We start from the raw sequence: 17,027 nt of genomic DNA, 5'->3' as shown, positions 1-17,027 counted from the left end.
CTCTGTAAAGTTTTGTTCACAGCAGAGGACTAGAGCAACAGTTGTTTAAATAAAAGAAGAAAACAATGTATTATAGACCTGCTTGCAAGGTCAAGACATAGGAACAAGAACATCCCTGCAGCAGAGAGGCACTACTCCCTCTCATTGTTATTACTTAGTAATCGTAGTTACGTAATAACCACAACTGAGGCAAATGAAAGATTCACAGTCACACAATGCAGCCCTTCCTCTTCAGGAACATAAAACAGTACAACAGCAGTTTCTTAGTCCAGTCTAGTTCTTAGTATTGCAAGCACATGCATTTGGGTAATTTCCACATATTTTATAATACAAGTGTACTGAGGAATGGGTATTTTCTCCTATTAGATAGGAGAAATAATATGTATTATTTTTCTTATATAAAATGTCAACAAGAAAATTTTCAGATCTAGACAATTAGCTGTAACAGTAAATGAGGTGATATTTCATAATAAATGCAATTTTTACCTCAATTTCCTGGAACGAACTGTTGATCATTGCAATAAGCATGTTGAGTAAGACAATGACCATGGTAACATTATAGACTCCATAAAGGACATAACCAGTATTTTCAATAAATTTGTGTTTATAATTGATGACAACTGATTTAACTTCTGAGAGTCCAAATATAGCCCAGAACAATGTCTTGAAACTTTCTTCAACACTGAACAGAGAAATTGAACACATGCATATGTTACTGAAGAAAAGCTGTATATTCTTACTGTTCAAATTGCCAGTTACCATTTTTACACAGTGTACAAATTGTTCCATTATAATGTAGAACTCTACCACAGTGATATTATACACAACAAGTAGACTATCTAATTTCATAGGTACAGGCTGTTTCATAATATAAGATTCCTAATATTTAGGATTGACAATAAAACCATATGATTCCATTTAGGAATTACATACACATCCTCAAAAGAATATTACAACGATTCACTTGTTAACTACTTTAATCTATATGCTACACTCTTGCTGGCAATGCAAACCTAAATCAAAATAATCAACCTGTAAATATGTTATTTTAATTGCACCATTAGTTCACTTAGTATGAATTATTTCACCATTAATAGGACTGGCATTCTGAAACTGTGAAGAAGACAGGATCTGATAGAAAGTCAGCATTTTTCAAAAAATTGGTCTCACAGACCTTAAACCTGAAGTTGAGTTTTCATTGTTCCGCAAATCCAGGGTAAAGGTAATAAGTCATGGTGTAAGGATATTGACTTCTTCAGGTTAGTTCATTTAGATACATGTATTTCCTCTTAATCAGTTTATATATATATACACACATAAACGTAAGTCCAAAGCTCTGAGGTATGTTTTCCTATCTATCTCCACCTGTTTGAAGACATGCAGTAGCATTGCAAAGCAAATTTTGGATTTTATCATGTTATTGTTAAGGAAAAAAAAAGTTAACCCCCCCTAATTTTTAGTTGTGAATTTACTTCTCTGCTAATATTTTATCCATATTCCATCTGTGAGTTGTAGCTTTAGGTACTTTATCTATTGTGTGAACTAATAATACTAAAAAAAGTAGTAACAGTATTTTCCCTCTTGGCCAAGTTTGCTTCCTGGATGAGTATACTTCGTAACATCTATAGCTTGAACATCATGACAGCCAGAAATGAAGTGGGAAAGAGCTGCAGAGCACACAAAAGAATGAGTTTTCATTGAAGTGCTTTATCTTAAAATCACAGCTAGAAAGGAGAGGCATGACAAATGTATACCAAATAACCCCTGACAGACAAGTAAATTCAGAATTTCTATTCTTATGGTGGAGAGGAAAAAAAGACTAGCCAAGGAAATAAAGAGTCAGAAAAAAAAAAAAAAAGGAATATATTTTTTCCTCTCAAGATGGACTAGGTTATTGCCACTATGGCAATAACTATGGAGAGGCAGTGCTTAAAAAAGGGATTAGATGAGGGTTTTTTTACCAGTAAGAATATACGGAGTTGTCTGAACTAAATTACAAATGTTTTCTCATGTGTATCACACTGCAGTGATTAGCCTGCTTCAACTACAGATGACAGCAGCACATGATGGAGGAACCAGCCTTGCTCCCATGTGCTGCAAGGGAGCTGCTACAGTGCACTCTGAAGTGCCAGTGCCAGCCTCCCTCACAGGCAGGATGCTGTCCTGCAAGCTCCAGGTCTGACCCAGCCTGTGTCCTGAAATCCTGGAACAACCCCGGGAACAAGTCCTGTGCATGGAGTGCTATTACAGATTGCACTGCCAGATCATCTGACATATGCACATCTGTGAAGAGGTCTGAGGTACTTCTGTTTTTTTATGAGCATCTCCAGCCTAGTGCAGCTCAGGAGGTTTTGCCACAAGGGCATGTTGCTGGCTTACGGTCCATCAGGACTTTTCTGTCAAACTGCTCTCCAGCTGGTCAGCCCCAGCCTGTCCTGGTGCATGGGGTTCTTCCTTCCTAGGGGCAGAATGTGGCATTTCCCCATGTTGAACTTCACTATGTTCCTGCCAGCTCACTTGTCAAGCCTTTCAAGGTCCTTCTGAGTGGCATCACAACCAGTTGGCTTATCAGTCACTCTTGCTCACCCACAAAGGCCACCTGACACCTCTGCTTGATTTCCTCATTGGCCCATTGAGATGGACCAATCTTGAGCACTGAAAAGGCATTCTTGAAAATCAACTGGACTGCCCTCCTTAGGGCCTTATGCCATGAGATTCTTCCCTGAACAGCCCAAAGTGTGCTCTCCTCAAGGCTGGGGTCCTGCTGTTTGCCTTGTTCTCTCTTCTCAGGAACCTGAACTCCACAATCTCAGGGTCAACCATGGCTGATCGGGCATTCTGTAGCAGACATCCACTACAACATCACTCATACTGCTCTGCCCTCTAGTCCTGACCTGTAAGCTCTCTCTGGCTCATCATCTATCCCTAGGCAGAAGTACAGGCATTCTGGCTGCTCTCTCACATAAAGGACAACTACATCTCAACTCCCCAGCCTGTCTTTCCCTATTTATCATAGTATTGTTAGGATCAAAAGCTCATCCTCTGATTTCAAATATATCCTTTAAGCACCAGAACAAGAGAGAAAATGACTACTTAATCCAAGGCACATTTTTAAGAGATGCAAATTTTAGAAAACAATTAGTAAACTTAATACATACAATGCAAGCAACCATCTTTCCAGAAAAAACAGCCCACAATCATCATAGTTTAATCAGCTGTACTTACGTTGTGAATGCTTCATTTTGTTTTGCCCCCAGATAGTAGGAATAGAGATTAAACATGCCTATCATGAAAGCCACAAACACCATGATAAATATCACCATGAACTTGAAGATGTCTTTCACAGTTCTGCCAAGTGATATCTGCAGTGGTCCAAAGCTTTCATTAGCTGGTAAGATGTAGGCTATTCTGGAGAAACTTAATACTACCGCAATTGCATACAGGCCTTCAGATATGATCTGAGGATCAGACGGATCCCAGTTTATTCTGGCTAGAAACAAAAGATGAGAATTTCTATTAGTATTTCAAGACATCTGTACAGATCTATGGGAGGTCTTTTTGGAACAGCAGCTGGAAGTGAGGGAAGAAACCCTGGGCAATTCAAACAGTGCTAATCACTTACGTTTAGCCAACTGAATGAGCCAGGTAGCACTAAAAACATTTCACAGCTCCACTGACTGTATTGATTAGATCTCCACTGATTATAAACGTGGGCTGTTGGATCACTGAGGTAACTTTCTGGGAGTTGAATCCCAGCCTGCTAGGGAATTTAAGTAAAATTCAGCTTACAGTGTCAATTGAATAAATTAAATTAGAAATGTGATTTGTTTGAGCTACCCAAAATGAATTGTTTTGATGTAGGGATCTGGAATCATTAGATGCCATTCATAACTCTAAACCTGTGGGAACAACAATTTTTCTCTACTTTTTCTATTTACTCCATCTTTTTACTCATAGTGAAACAGTTATGGCCCTTTCCTAGCACACACCAAACACCCATTCTATCACCTTTTCTATCATCATCTGTATCAATCTCTTCTGTTGAAGCTAATATTCACTTGTGTGAATTACTTGAATATCGTTTCAATCAATGAGTGAATGTGACACTGGTCTTTGACAGGGAACACACTCAGCTGCAGAGGACAGCATTCAGGTTCAAACCTGTATTTAAAAAAATATTTACAGAAAAGAGTCAGAAGAAGAAATCTAAAGCAATATTCTTCAGAATACGTCCTTGCTGGAGATTAAGACATTGTCTGGTGATGTGGGAGACTTAAATTCAAGTTACTATTGTGCTTCAGGCAAAGAGAAGAGGTTAACCTGGGATGGGTTATCTACATCCCAGAATGTTGTTATCCATATTTACTCTACTGTAAAACCAGGAAAATCAATGAATAATTTATATTGACTGGCTGTCATTTGGAAAAATACTAATTTGAGCTGTTAATTAACACATAACCATTTAATAAAAAGTCAGTTATTTGTACAGCTTTATAATACATTCATACCCAGTGATGCTAAGCATTATTCAAAGTGACCTTACATACATCAGAAAATTATATTCTTCAAGAAACTTACTGCAATGCCAATATTCATGTATCATGACAAAGTAATAAATTACTCTGGTTTTAGGCACAACAAGGCTCAGTTAGCACATATTCATTGCCTTGTTAGTTGCTGTGTTTCTTGCAGGTACGTGCATGTTTTGTTTATTGAGCTCCTTGCTGCAAAGGCTACTACACACTATATTCAAATGAGAAAACATCTGTATGGCAAAAGACTCCACATTTTCACACAAGCAGGCTTACCTGTGTTAGCTTTATCTCAAATTTCATGGATAACTAAGATCAAAGATGGCAGTGAACAGAACTTAATTTTTCCTCATTTGGGCAAAATAGCTTTTAGACAGTTCTCATATATTCCAAGCAAGTTTATTAACATTTTTATCTCTTATTGGTAAAGACAATGGATTGAGAACTATTAAAATAATATAAAAGTCTCTGAGCAAAAGCATGTATTGGTTATGTTGGCAAAACAAGTTTAAGAGGTTAATGCATTTCATTGCTTAGTTCTGTGCCTGCATTACAATACATCATATTCACAGTTGTACCAACACAAGTGTCTGCAGGATAGCATTGTGTAACTGAACAGATTAAATGACCTGGATCAAAATAATATTTAAAATGGGGGATGACAGTGGGGTTATTTTAATCTTAGACCAATTCAGTACCTGATGTCTAGAACAGTCCCCAAAGAAATGTATGAGCTGTGGGAACTGTGATCAAATAATAGGGATGAGAAAGACGAAAGGGTGGGAATTTATTAAGCAGTACATTGTAGAACTAAAGTATTGGAGACTTATTAGCAGAAAATCAATTCATCTTGGTAATTCATCTTCATTTATTCATCTAAGTAAATCTTAATCGTGTACAATTAACTCACCCAAGGTGTAGTATTTTATGTTGGGCTCCAATGTTGGACTTGTCAGATCTTTCATATTTGCATCGACGAAGTTCTGGGCTCTGGATGCATGCCAAAATGCCATAAACCTTGCTATGAACGATGCTGCAAAAATTGCTAACATACCAAAATCAAGCATATTCCATAACTCAAAAAGGTATTCCTTTGGACCCTGAGACCAAATTTCTTTACATTCAGACCATATCATGCCTGTATAAAAGAGAACAGAGAAAACGGTGTGTTCTTTTATCTTCACATTTATTTGATATTTTATTATGTATAAGATACATACTGCTCATAGTTGCAGTCAAACTCAAAACAATTTTGGTCAGTGGGAGTTTGAACACAAACTAAAATCCTTGAACCTGCCAATTCATATACATTCCAATCCTTCTTTCTCATGTGAGTAATTAATAAAAACAATCTTTCATATGGCTTTCTTCCTATACAACTACAAAAGCTCTCAAAAAGAATAATGGGATATGAGTATTACCATCTGTTACAGACACAGGAAGAGAGGGGAAGAGCAGAAATGCTCTGACATGATCATAAAGCAGTGGCAGAACTAATAGCAGAACTCACATTTCCTTATTTCCAGAGTACCTTGGGTACAGTCTCTTTTACTGCAATTGTGAATACATGTGACAAACCAGCATGAAAGTATAAATCAGACCTAATACTTCTTCAACAGGGAACAAGTATCTGTTTGATTCCTAATTATTCTCCCTTAATAATAAAATATGAGAGTACAGTATTAGTTTCTGGCTTCCTTTTTATTGAGCAAATCCTTGTCCTTTTCAAGATAAAATTTATTTCCTCATGAACTACATCTATAGGATTCTAAAGAGAGTCAATAAAAAACTGTATGGAAAAATGTCACTATTTTTTGCGCTTATCAAATTGTCTGAAGGAACTTTTCATCATTTTCAGATAAGGACAACAATAATCTCAATTGCAGTGACTAAATTCAATGCTACATCTGTATGCATTGAATCATTGTTTCATAAACCAACTATGCACGACAGTGAAATAAATAAAAAGATTAAATTAGAAAATTAGAACTTCAAATTGGGAAATTATTATTTACTTTGTTATTATCAGATGAAAACATCGACATTTATAGAATATTTGGAATTCTAAGTGCCATATTATTCCTATAATACACAACGATATTAATTTATAGACAGCTTTATGATGAAATATATAAAGATTGTCAATGTCTTCTAAAGCTCTAAGAATCAGCTGGTGTACAAATGGCTCCAATTTCAATCACAGAGAGCTCATAAAAGCAAAATATTTTAAATTCATAACCTCTTGAATAGAAACAGATTTTACTTAACTTGAATTTAACTCTCCCATATGACTGACTTGATTTAACTAACAACCAGAACACAGATCCTTAAAATATTTGGTCCATTGGAATAAATGGTATTAGACTTGTAAATAAGAATGAGACAAGTAAAATATTTTTGAGGGTACATGCTGAGGGTCAAGTTCAATTATCAAATTGAATAGGTCAGCTCAGAGTACTATTCATAACGTTCATTTCATCCCTATTTTGGGGTGGAAAAAATCTACCACTGAATGTTCAGGGGTCTGTACTCTTCTTCCCGTTTGTCAATAATACATTCAGCTATACACTATTAATTCTACTGGCATACTTGCAAAATAAGAGAAAAAAAAGAGATAGCTGGACATAAAAAAAACTTGGCTCATGATGTGGAAATCCTTTCCCTCGGGTATTGACACAGCCTGACTGAAAAAACCCCAGAAAACTCGTAGACACTTTCCTTTGATATTCATAAAACTGAATTTATTCATGTTGAGACAGTGTAGATTTCATCTAAGTCTCTACCCTGAATGTTTGTGATTAACCAGGCACATGTGAATCCTGCTGACATCCAGTAAGAAGTACGAGGCCTATGTGGGAATGCAGCCAGGTGAATAAACTCCTTTCATTGCAATTTTTATACATACAATTGATAGCAAAGGATTAAACTGAATCCAGCTTCACTGAAATCATAGCAAGACAAATTTAAGTGAAAATTACTCTTTACCTATTACCCAAGAAATAATGAGCATCTCCATCCATGAGAAACACGATGTTTTCATCCTAAATAGCTGTTTTACATTGCCTGTCGTTTCATTAGGTCGAAGTTTGGTGCCATCAAATCTGTCAGCTGCATTCATGACAAGTAGACCAAGAAAAATGGTGAAAGAGGCTGCATGGGCTACAAACTTCATAAATGGTCCACGCATTATCCTCCCCAGCTGCAACAGAGGTTATGAAACACAAGGATATTGTGTTGTCTTCTTCAAAAATGTATAGAAAAGAACAGTAACATGGAGAAATATATATTGCAATAACATACAGGAACAAATATTTGGAAAAAGTTGTTTACTATGATGCCATGCTGACAGTCATCTTTAAAAGTTTCTACTTATTTGCTATTTTCAGAGGCATAATCTACCAGTTTCAGCATACATGTATTTTTAACTCAGTGTTTTGAAATAAATCTGTAATTATTTTGGGGCATCTATGTCTATTATAGGTAATCAAGAGAAATATGTATTATAGATGTTGAATTTCTTACATGCTAGTCATCTTTTTATGGCAACACAGACAATGAGATTTTGACACTAAAAACATTAAATTACCACTAGGAGTGAATTATGACTAAAGAATTCTGTTTTCTGACTGATGTGATACTCAGCTTAACACAATTATTGTGCAGTTTTCCCAACTTAATTTCCTTTTTAAAAAAATTCATGAGGCCTCAAAAAGTCATGTCTATAGGTCTGTATAGGGTCTTCATTTCCTTCCTGACTCCTTTAATGGATATGTCCTCAACTTTGTCATCATGTCATGAATAAGAACAACTTTAAAATGGTTTAATGTCACATTTAAAAAACTGAAGTTCTATGCAAGCTCACACAAGGCTGAACTTCTGTTGATTATTTACTTTCTTTTTGAGAGTGCCTGTATTAATAGTAAAAGTCTTGGCTTGCTCACTTGTTAGCAGCTGCAGAAAAATACTTTTTAATTTTAGATTAAGATAGTATCTCTGCCAAAATTCTCTGGAAAGAATTGAATGCAAGTGTCATGGATCTCAACTGAAACATATAACAATCTGTGGTCTGGAAAAGGGAGAGGAAAGCAGAAAGATAACTTATTTGTATTCATGTTTTTGCTACACTTGTTTCAATATCAAAGTCAGAATTTTTCTGACCTTAGTCAACTTTTCAAGAAACACAGAATAAGAGGATGCAGCCAAGGATGTGATGGTAAGGTCTCAAATACAGATAACAGTAAGAGAACTAGACAAATGTAAAAAGAAGATACTGTTAAAGGAACACTGTCAAGGTTAGCAGGCACAAAATTTGATCTTCTTTCTCTATTATTTTGCAAACCCATGCCATTCATTACTTTTCTCAATAAATTAATTTATCTTTTATTAAATAAAATATTCCGTCAGCCTCATGAGATGAACTTCAACAACCAATCATTTTGCGTGAACTACAAAAAGAACAGGTAACCGTCATGGGGAAAGTTTTTATTTCAAGCTAGGAAGGAAGAGTCATAAACAACACATGATAAAGCAGAGCTGGAAAATGATAAAGTACCTTGACAGTTTCCTTTTAAATGCATTATTCTTGTGTTCACAAACGAAGATGGGTTAGGAGACAGATGTCAGAAAGAGACATAGTCAGAAAAGAAGAAAAAATACTGAAGAAGTTAATGTTAATATATGCCTCGAACAAAAAATAGGAAATTTAAAAGACTGAACTCCTAGTGCCCTCCCACCCCTTCAAAAGAGACAAAAAGTATTTTTTACAAGTAGTAAAATCTCCCTGGAAGTAGGACTGACTATGGTTGAACCGATTACACAAATGCTGGAAGTTCTTATGACATTGCCACGTATCAGTGATCCAATAAAATCTTGAAATGACACTTTTAAAATTCCCAATCTCTTTATAGAGAAGGTATAGCTCAGAAAGTACAAATCAGGGAAATTAAAAACAACATATAAAGACAAGGCCATAATCTTGCAATTTTGGACTCTTCTATAAGCTAGAATCCCTTCTTAATACACTTTCACTGTGCATTTTGACATAACAAATTTCCTCCCATTTCACAGACCAAGGTATGAAGATCAAGACATGATCTTCTAAAATGCTCAGAATCTCATTCTGTAATTAAAGTGGGTTTGGGTTTTGTTTTGTTTGTTTTTTTCTGGTTTCTGATCTTCTGTGCTATGGTCTTTGGTTTGCTACAGAGTTTTGGAGAGTGTTTTGTAGGTTGGTTTGGGTTAGGACAAGATATACAGTAGTTATACTGTGGATACTTCAACATGTATCTGCCTGTATATAGGGTCACCTGAAATCACTGAGGACTGCGTCAGTGATTCACGTCATTCCCCCTTTGTGACTCTGCAGAAACAATCAGTTTCATAATGTGATGGAGTATGGCATTGATACAGAAATGATAAAATAGGACTTTATATAGCACACTTGTCACAAAGGAGAAAAGGCCTGATAACAAAAAAGAGATAATGCTTATACTTTCTTAGGAAGAGCAATTTCCTAGGTCCTCATATACTGGACATAATGGTCAACTTCTTTTCCTTTATCACAGTGTGAAAGAGGAATACGTATAACCCTCAGAACATGCTTCTAGAAAGCATGTAGGGACTTACCAAGTCATTTCTTTAGAAATGCCAACCCAGGTGGCTGGGAACAGTGAAAGACTCAATTTCAAATCAGATCCTTCATCTTGGCCAGGGGTTGACTGAATTACTTATGAATTCACAAAACTAAAATCCTGAATTCTATTATTAATTAGAGCTGAACAGCACGGACGTTACAGATTCTTTGAGATAACTGAAAAAAGTTTTTACTCTTGCAAAATGTCATGTAATAAAATAGTATTCTAGAGGTTTGGGGTTAATTATGTCAGTTGTTACACCGAATTACCAATTAGAAATGCAGAACAAACAGGTCATAAAACTTTGAAGTGCCTCCATGTGGATTGCTGGCTGAAACCCAAACAAGAGGCAATTTTAATTCCTTTCAGCATCTGACTCTAGTGAATTCCTGCCAAAACAACAGGATTTTGTCCACATATTTCTACAAAATTTCTTTCAGATCTGAAACTCTCAATTCAATATCTGTGGTCCAAGCTCAAGTCATCATTTTCCTAAATAAAACAGGTCAGCTATATAGGTAACTGACAGAGATGTTGCAAATATCATAAAGATATTTTTGCCTTTCTCAGAGCCATGGCATCAGAATATAGAGAAATGTGTCACAATAACTCCACTGCAAGTTGTTATTTTCCCCACAAATACTGGGAGTATTTTCTCTCTTCTGTCACTGTGCCCTATAGTGCCAAACCTGGAAAAACAATGGGTACTTTATCTCAGTAGGAGAAGAGATTTATAAGATTCCACCTATTCATACACAGAATAGACTCTACTGATAGAGATCATGTTCCATATTGGAGCCATCCTATCCTGAAATCAAACAGTGAACATTTTTGTCTTCAAAAACCAGAAGCAAAATTTGAGGTATGAGAGAAGCAGAAGGAAAGAAATGGCAACTAGTGAAAAAGGTGGATTAGATTTTATATTTGAAGAATGTAATGAAACAACAAGCATTCAATATATATATCACACAATGAGGCGATTAAATAGTGACGAAGGAAGTGGAACCTTAAAGGATGTTGTCCTTTGAACCTTGATTTTAAAAAGGTACTCTTAAACAGCTTTCTTCAGAATGCACAATGGTTGAAAACTACTTTAAGATACGATAAATCATTGGAAAAAGGAAAATGACAAATAGGTAAATTACTGCTAGAGCTGAAAAGCAATTACTGAAGTATGTTCAATCTCAAGGCACATTTTAAGACAAAAGTATTCATAAAAATTCTAGTCGCTATACACAAAAGTGAAAATTATATAACCAATTTTTATTGTCCAGACTGAAATAAATGAAAAGTATGCCAAAACAAAAAAGGCCCACTTTTCCCCTCTCAGAGAACAATAAAAAAAAAACCAAACCAAAACAACACAAAGGCTTCAGTCCTCCCTTTCAACTTTCCTCTTCCCTTGGAATCACTGTATGTGTACAGGATTCAACCTGCTAAAATCATGGGTGTTATACTGTAACCCATTCAACAACCCTTACAGGATCCCTTTTGTTCTCTCTGACATATTCTCAAGGGAATTTTCCATCAGTGTTCACTTAAAATGGATAGTGACCAAATAAAACAGAGATTCAACATAGTTCAGAGGTCAGAGACTGCAATCCATCTTCAGTGGAAAGGTTTTCCATACTATGTATATCATCCAAAACAGACACAGTGGTAGCATCCAAATCCAGCCAGTGCATTCATTATAAATGGAGGCAAGGGAGGCTGTGTTACTGCTTTAAAAACCTCCTGAAATATAATAAATATTAGCACCATCTGGACAAGTCAGCAGTTAAAACTGATGATGATTGTTTTAATTTCTGGCATTCACATTTCAGTGACTTTTATTTATTAATTTTTAATAATCAAAATTAAAATTGCCTTTGAGGTAACTGGAATCAACCCACAGCTTGAACTTAGTCTATCTCTGAATCAATGGGATATGAGGACCCTTTGCATCTGCCTTCTACAGCGACAATGAAATAAAGAATGGTTTGACTCTGTTCCTGAAGTACAGTTTCTACAAAGAAACTCTTGCTCAACCATTGTCATTTAATATACACAGCCTTTAACGTAATACATTTACCTGTCTTAATTACAATTGTCCTGACATTGGCTGCAATTTTGTAGCCATTCCATTCTAACTCAGCATTAAAATAACACGTTTCTGCAGTATTATTTAAGTAATTTATACTCCTGCTTTACCTTTGCCAGGCTGGAATACCTACAGATGATATAGGAGTTAATAAAATGCCATTATAAGATTTCACAGACTGACCTTACTGCAAGGAGCAATCCAGTAAGCCATTGAAAGGAAGGGCAGTCCTACTGCAACAGCAAGAACAACCAGAAACTTCACTGCCATGGTCTGCTGCCGTAAACCTGACAAATTCTCATACCAGATTGAAAGAAGTTGTTGCTGGCAGTTTGGATGTGCTACAAACTGTAACAAAGAAAAGGAGCACAGAAATAGTATTGCTATCAGAAAATCTTTTATTAAAGTAACACCTACATGAAGTGCGTTAAGAATGCTGGAATAGCAACAACTCAAGCTAATATTCAAAGGAGCACTAATAAGGTATAAGAAAAAGTTTTTTGATGAGCATAATCTCCCAGCATGCAGGCATGTTGCTATCAGCAATAGTAAATCCTTTATTTAAAAATCTGTTATTTTATTGCCCCTGTGTTCCATCACAAACTATTACTTTCCATCTAAGGATAATTAAACATAAACTTCATCTGGGCAAAATCTAGTGTCATAGGCTACCAAAACATAAACATTTAATAATAGCACAATTTAATACCATTATCATGACATGTCTGCTTGGTCAACAAAATTGCTTACCTTTTTAACTTCATACTTAATGGCAAGTTTTAAGCGGCTAAGGCTGGGGCGACCATGTTCATTATTATGGCTCATCTCTACATCACCATTTAAAATAGCTTCTACTTCTTCTGTATTTCTGCACAAATCAAGGAGTCCAACTACAAAATCCTTGCATTGCATAGACAATTTCTTGTAATCATTCTAGAAAAGAAGAAAGAAAATAACTTGCTGCTTTGACCTAACACGAGAGAAATAGTTCTACATCCCAGCTACACATCTGTAAGCACCAATAGTTTGTTTACATCTTGTTATGTTTTGGGTTTTTTTGTCTGGTAGATTAACAGCACTTCGTTATCAGGCATCTACTTCCCCTGAATGTTCAAAGGATTTGTCTCACCTTGGTTACCCCTGAATGTTCAAAGAGTAGGATTCGTTTCATTTCAGTTACCTTGGACATCTACATTATCAGCTTCTACAGCCAAGTAACTTCTCTAGACTTGCTTTAGAGCCAATTGAAAGTAAAAAAAACCACTTTCAGAAATACAGTATGACATCCTTTAATGACTACTTCAACTTGAGTCACTGTTTTCCAAAAAGCATAAATCAAACAGAAAAACATAATTTTGATCATTGCAATCCACAGATCATTAACTACCCCTTACTTGCAGCTGTGTTTGGGTCAAAAAAGACTAATATAGCTAGACAGATAGTGAGTCAGGTGGACATAGATATAGACGGATATCTAAAGCTAAAAACTATATATATTGCCCACGTATATATATATTGCCCAAATATACATATACTGTACAAACATATTGCCCCTGGCCTAGACCTTACAAGAGATTTACTCATATGTGTGCCAACATTGTCTTAAAAAAGATGAAATTGCTGTGGAATTTTTCCCAAAGAACAAAAAAAATCCCTCCCAACCACCCCACACCATACAGGACTGCTCATGTAGTCTCTGTTTCATGTTCAAAGTATCTTTCTATGAATGCTTTTATTACAGCTACACATTTCCCCCTCTTCTAGTGATTCTTCAGAGCATTCCCCTTCTCCTGCTCTTAGTGTCTATTTAGTCCCTTCTTTTTAATTACCTTCTTCATGCAGGAATGAAAGATGCGCACCCTAGAAGATAAACCATTATTTTGAGTATACATAATACCCTAACTTATTTGCCGAGGCTGTACTTCATGCATGTTTCTGCTTTACTACCCACAACACCATTTATTACTTGGATATATTAAAGGGTTTCATCCAAGTTTTACATTTCACTTTACTTAGATGGATGCAAACACTCATAGACAAATAGTTATAGACACTATTGTATGTCTACATAAAACTGCTAGTGATTTATTTTTTTAACACAGTAATGTAAGCAAGATAGCTCAGATCTGTCATAAAAGAGAAAGGAACTTTAATGTAATTTCTCTACAAAGACAACAGAAGTTAAATACTAAAACTAATCATTTCATGACATGCTACATATTTTTTATTGTATTGTTTATTATCCCTCTCTTCAGAAGAGTAACAAGAAAGATTAACCAAAATCCTTACTTCCTGGCACTACAGAAAGACATTTTTTGAGAGTAATATATCATCCTCTGTTTGGCTTTCATCTTTATAGCAGCAGCTAAGATAAGATTCAGTATTCAATCATCTTAATACGTAAATGTTCTCTTTAAAATGAAAGGAAAAGTAGCCACTTGAAGTCTAATGAAAAAAGGAATATTTTCCAATAAATTTAGGAACAAAATAATTTGGTCTTCAGAAATAACTCTTAAAAATAGTGTAATATATTTGTAATATACTGGTGTGTGCATATTTTCTGGTAGGAGATATACACATATTTGTACATGCACACTCTCACACACTCTTCATTTGTATTTTCCGGTTCTGGTGACTGAGACATGACAGGGATGTTCAAAACAGTATGTGAGGAGGCAGTTATTCCACAGTGGAGTCTAACGCCTTTGAGTATTCTCAAAAGAAAAATCATATACAATTTATTCTAAAGATGAATATTATTTTTTTCCGAGTGTAGTCCTGTTTACCAGAATGAATACTGAACAGGTACTTTTAGAAATAGCCATATACCCCCGTTCACACTTAGCAGAATTATCCCTTCTGAAGTTAGGTTTGTACATGGTATTATATACATATTAGCAGCCAGTAAATTCATGCATAAACTCCATCCGTTTATTTTCTCATTTGCAAATGCAATAAAACAGCTTTCCCTCCTGCAAAATACTGCCCCAGCCGTGATGAGTGGTGGTAGCTGAGCTGAAATGTCCAGTGGTCAGGTTACAGCAGACGAGGTTTGGGGAGCTGAGGGCTGTCCAGCACCATTGTCACACGGCAGACTCAGCTGAAGGCAGTGCACAGCCCTGCTCCAGTTCACAGGTCATTGCCTTCAGACATATTCCTTATGAAGAATTTATCCTTCCAGGGAAGGTTAGAGGACAAATGGGATGACAACATCTTAAACTGCTACAGGGAGATTTGTCAGGGTCTGAACATGAGGCAGGGAGCTCTATCTGGGCAACTTTGGTTCTAAGAAATCAAGTGTGTTAACTTGCAGAGACTACTGCACCAGCTGCCTCTTGCCTTTTGTCTCCTTGGTCCACTTCAATATGTAGTGACAGCAAAAATGATTAATACACGCTGTCACACATGCACAAAAAGTTCTCCCTCTCCCAGGGTCTCCCATATATCTTACCATTAATGTGAGCAAATGGAACATGGGAATTTTATTGGCTTAACTTAGTTTTGAAAATGGCCAAAGGCACATGGGTAATTCCCCAAGTTCTCCTTCACTGCAAATTGTAAAGTTAATGAATTAAAAAAGCAGTCCTGCGAGACTTGAGAAGAGAGTTTGCAATTAACGTATAGTTGGAGGCTCTAAAAAGAATCAGCCTTTAATTCTGCAACAAAGCACGCATGTGACAACATTGGTTCAGGGCTCTTCGGCAGTTTACGAAAACTCCAGTTTTGCCAAATTTCAACACACCAAAGATGAAGGGGCAGCACTGGCTGCTCCCACCCTGCAAAAGGAAGGTGATGATCTGGGGTGAGCAGTGTGGGGGACGAGGAACCAGAGTGGTGGCGGCAGAGGAATGACAGGAGGGTGGGGGTGACAGTGGCTGCTGTTGAGTGGGGTCACCTGCCTGTTGTGGTAGGAGCAGCCACAGACTGCCTTGGTGTCCCAGGTAAGGGAGCAAGCAGGCCATGGTCACTCTGAAAGCCTCAGCAGGCCACGATTTGTCTCATTTTGGACTATGTGAACAAGAGAGCATGGCCAGGAGAGCAGGAGAGCATCAGCATGGCTGTTTCTCCCAGAAGAAAGGGGCCTTCTCCATGCAGCCTCCTGTGACCTGTCAGAGGCTCCTGCTGTCCCCCAGACTGTGCCTAGGATGAAAATACTCTCAGGACACAGGCTGACACTGAACCCCACAGATGAGATGGAGCAGTGCTCCAGACCATGCCCTGGCCCTGCTTAGTGAACTGTAAAGGCCAAGACCAGAAACATGGGTACTGCTCTGCAGGGATTGCAAATTTCAAAGTGCATTGTAAGTGGGACCTGAATGTTGCATTTAGGCATCTTGGTAGATAAACATATTACTCCCCCTACAAAGGTGGCCCTTACTCCTTCAGTGCCTCAGTTACCTGTTCTTTAAGAGAGCTGTCAGTATTCTTAATGAAGACTGGGATCTGATTTCTGTAACGGGAGTAGTATAAATGAAAACAAACAGAAAATCAGCTTTGAGATGATAAATTGGAATTTTGCTTCTCATTAGAAAAGCAAACTCAGACGACCTTATTAGGGGTATTAATTTGCAGCAAACACTAACATATCTATGCTTAATTTAAAAACACATTTTCCACTCCATCCCATTAAACAATAAAACAGTCTACTGCCATTATAACTGCAGTGGACTTTGTACTAAATGCAAATCTTATCCCTTTTGAATAGCATTGGGCCACAGCTGTCCCTCTCAAAACTCTAGGCCACATCTCTGCAGGACAACATTTGTCAGATATCATCTGCAT

The 17,027-nt window shown here is 36.7% G+C and overlaps 1 protein-coding gene across 5 annotated transcripts in view; it reads right to left on the bottom strand.

The window, feature by feature from the left end:
* Nucleotides 1-17,027, bottom strand: part of TRPC6 (transient receptor potential cation channel subfamily C member 6) — a 93,389-nt gene that overhangs the window by 15,049 nt on the left and 61,313 nt on the right. For all 5 annotated transcript variants that reach the window (XR_003989941.1, XR_003989942.1, XR_003989943.1 and 2 more), the window contains exons 3-8: nucleotides 12,996-13,178; nucleotides 12,429-12,593; nucleotides 7,518-7,731; nucleotides 5,443-5,670; nucleotides 3,226-3,490; nucleotides 487-682 (exon numbers count right to left, since the gene is read on the bottom strand). Coding sequence is in view for 2 of the 5 variants with exons in the window: in XM_030475693.1 (XP_030331553.1) it covers nucleotides 487-682; nucleotides 3,226-3,490; nucleotides 5,443-5,670; nucleotides 7,518-7,731; nucleotides 12,429-12,593; nucleotides 12,996-13,178 (1,251 nt within the window). In the remaining 3 variants the exon portion in view is untranslated. The remainder of the gene's footprint in view (nucleotides 1-486; nucleotides 683-3,225; nucleotides 3,491-5,442; nucleotides 5,671-7,517; nucleotides 7,732-12,428; nucleotides 12,594-12,995; nucleotides 13,179-17,027) is intronic.

This window comes from Strigops habroptila, chromosome 2, assembly GCF_004027225.2.
Source record: "Strigops habroptila isolate Jane chromosome 2, bStrHab1.2.pri, whole genome shotgun sequence".
NCBI lineage: Eukaryota > Metazoa > Chordata > Aves > Psittaciformes > Psittacidae > Strigops > Strigops habroptila.
This window is presented reverse-complemented; position numbering and strand designations above follow the sequence as displayed.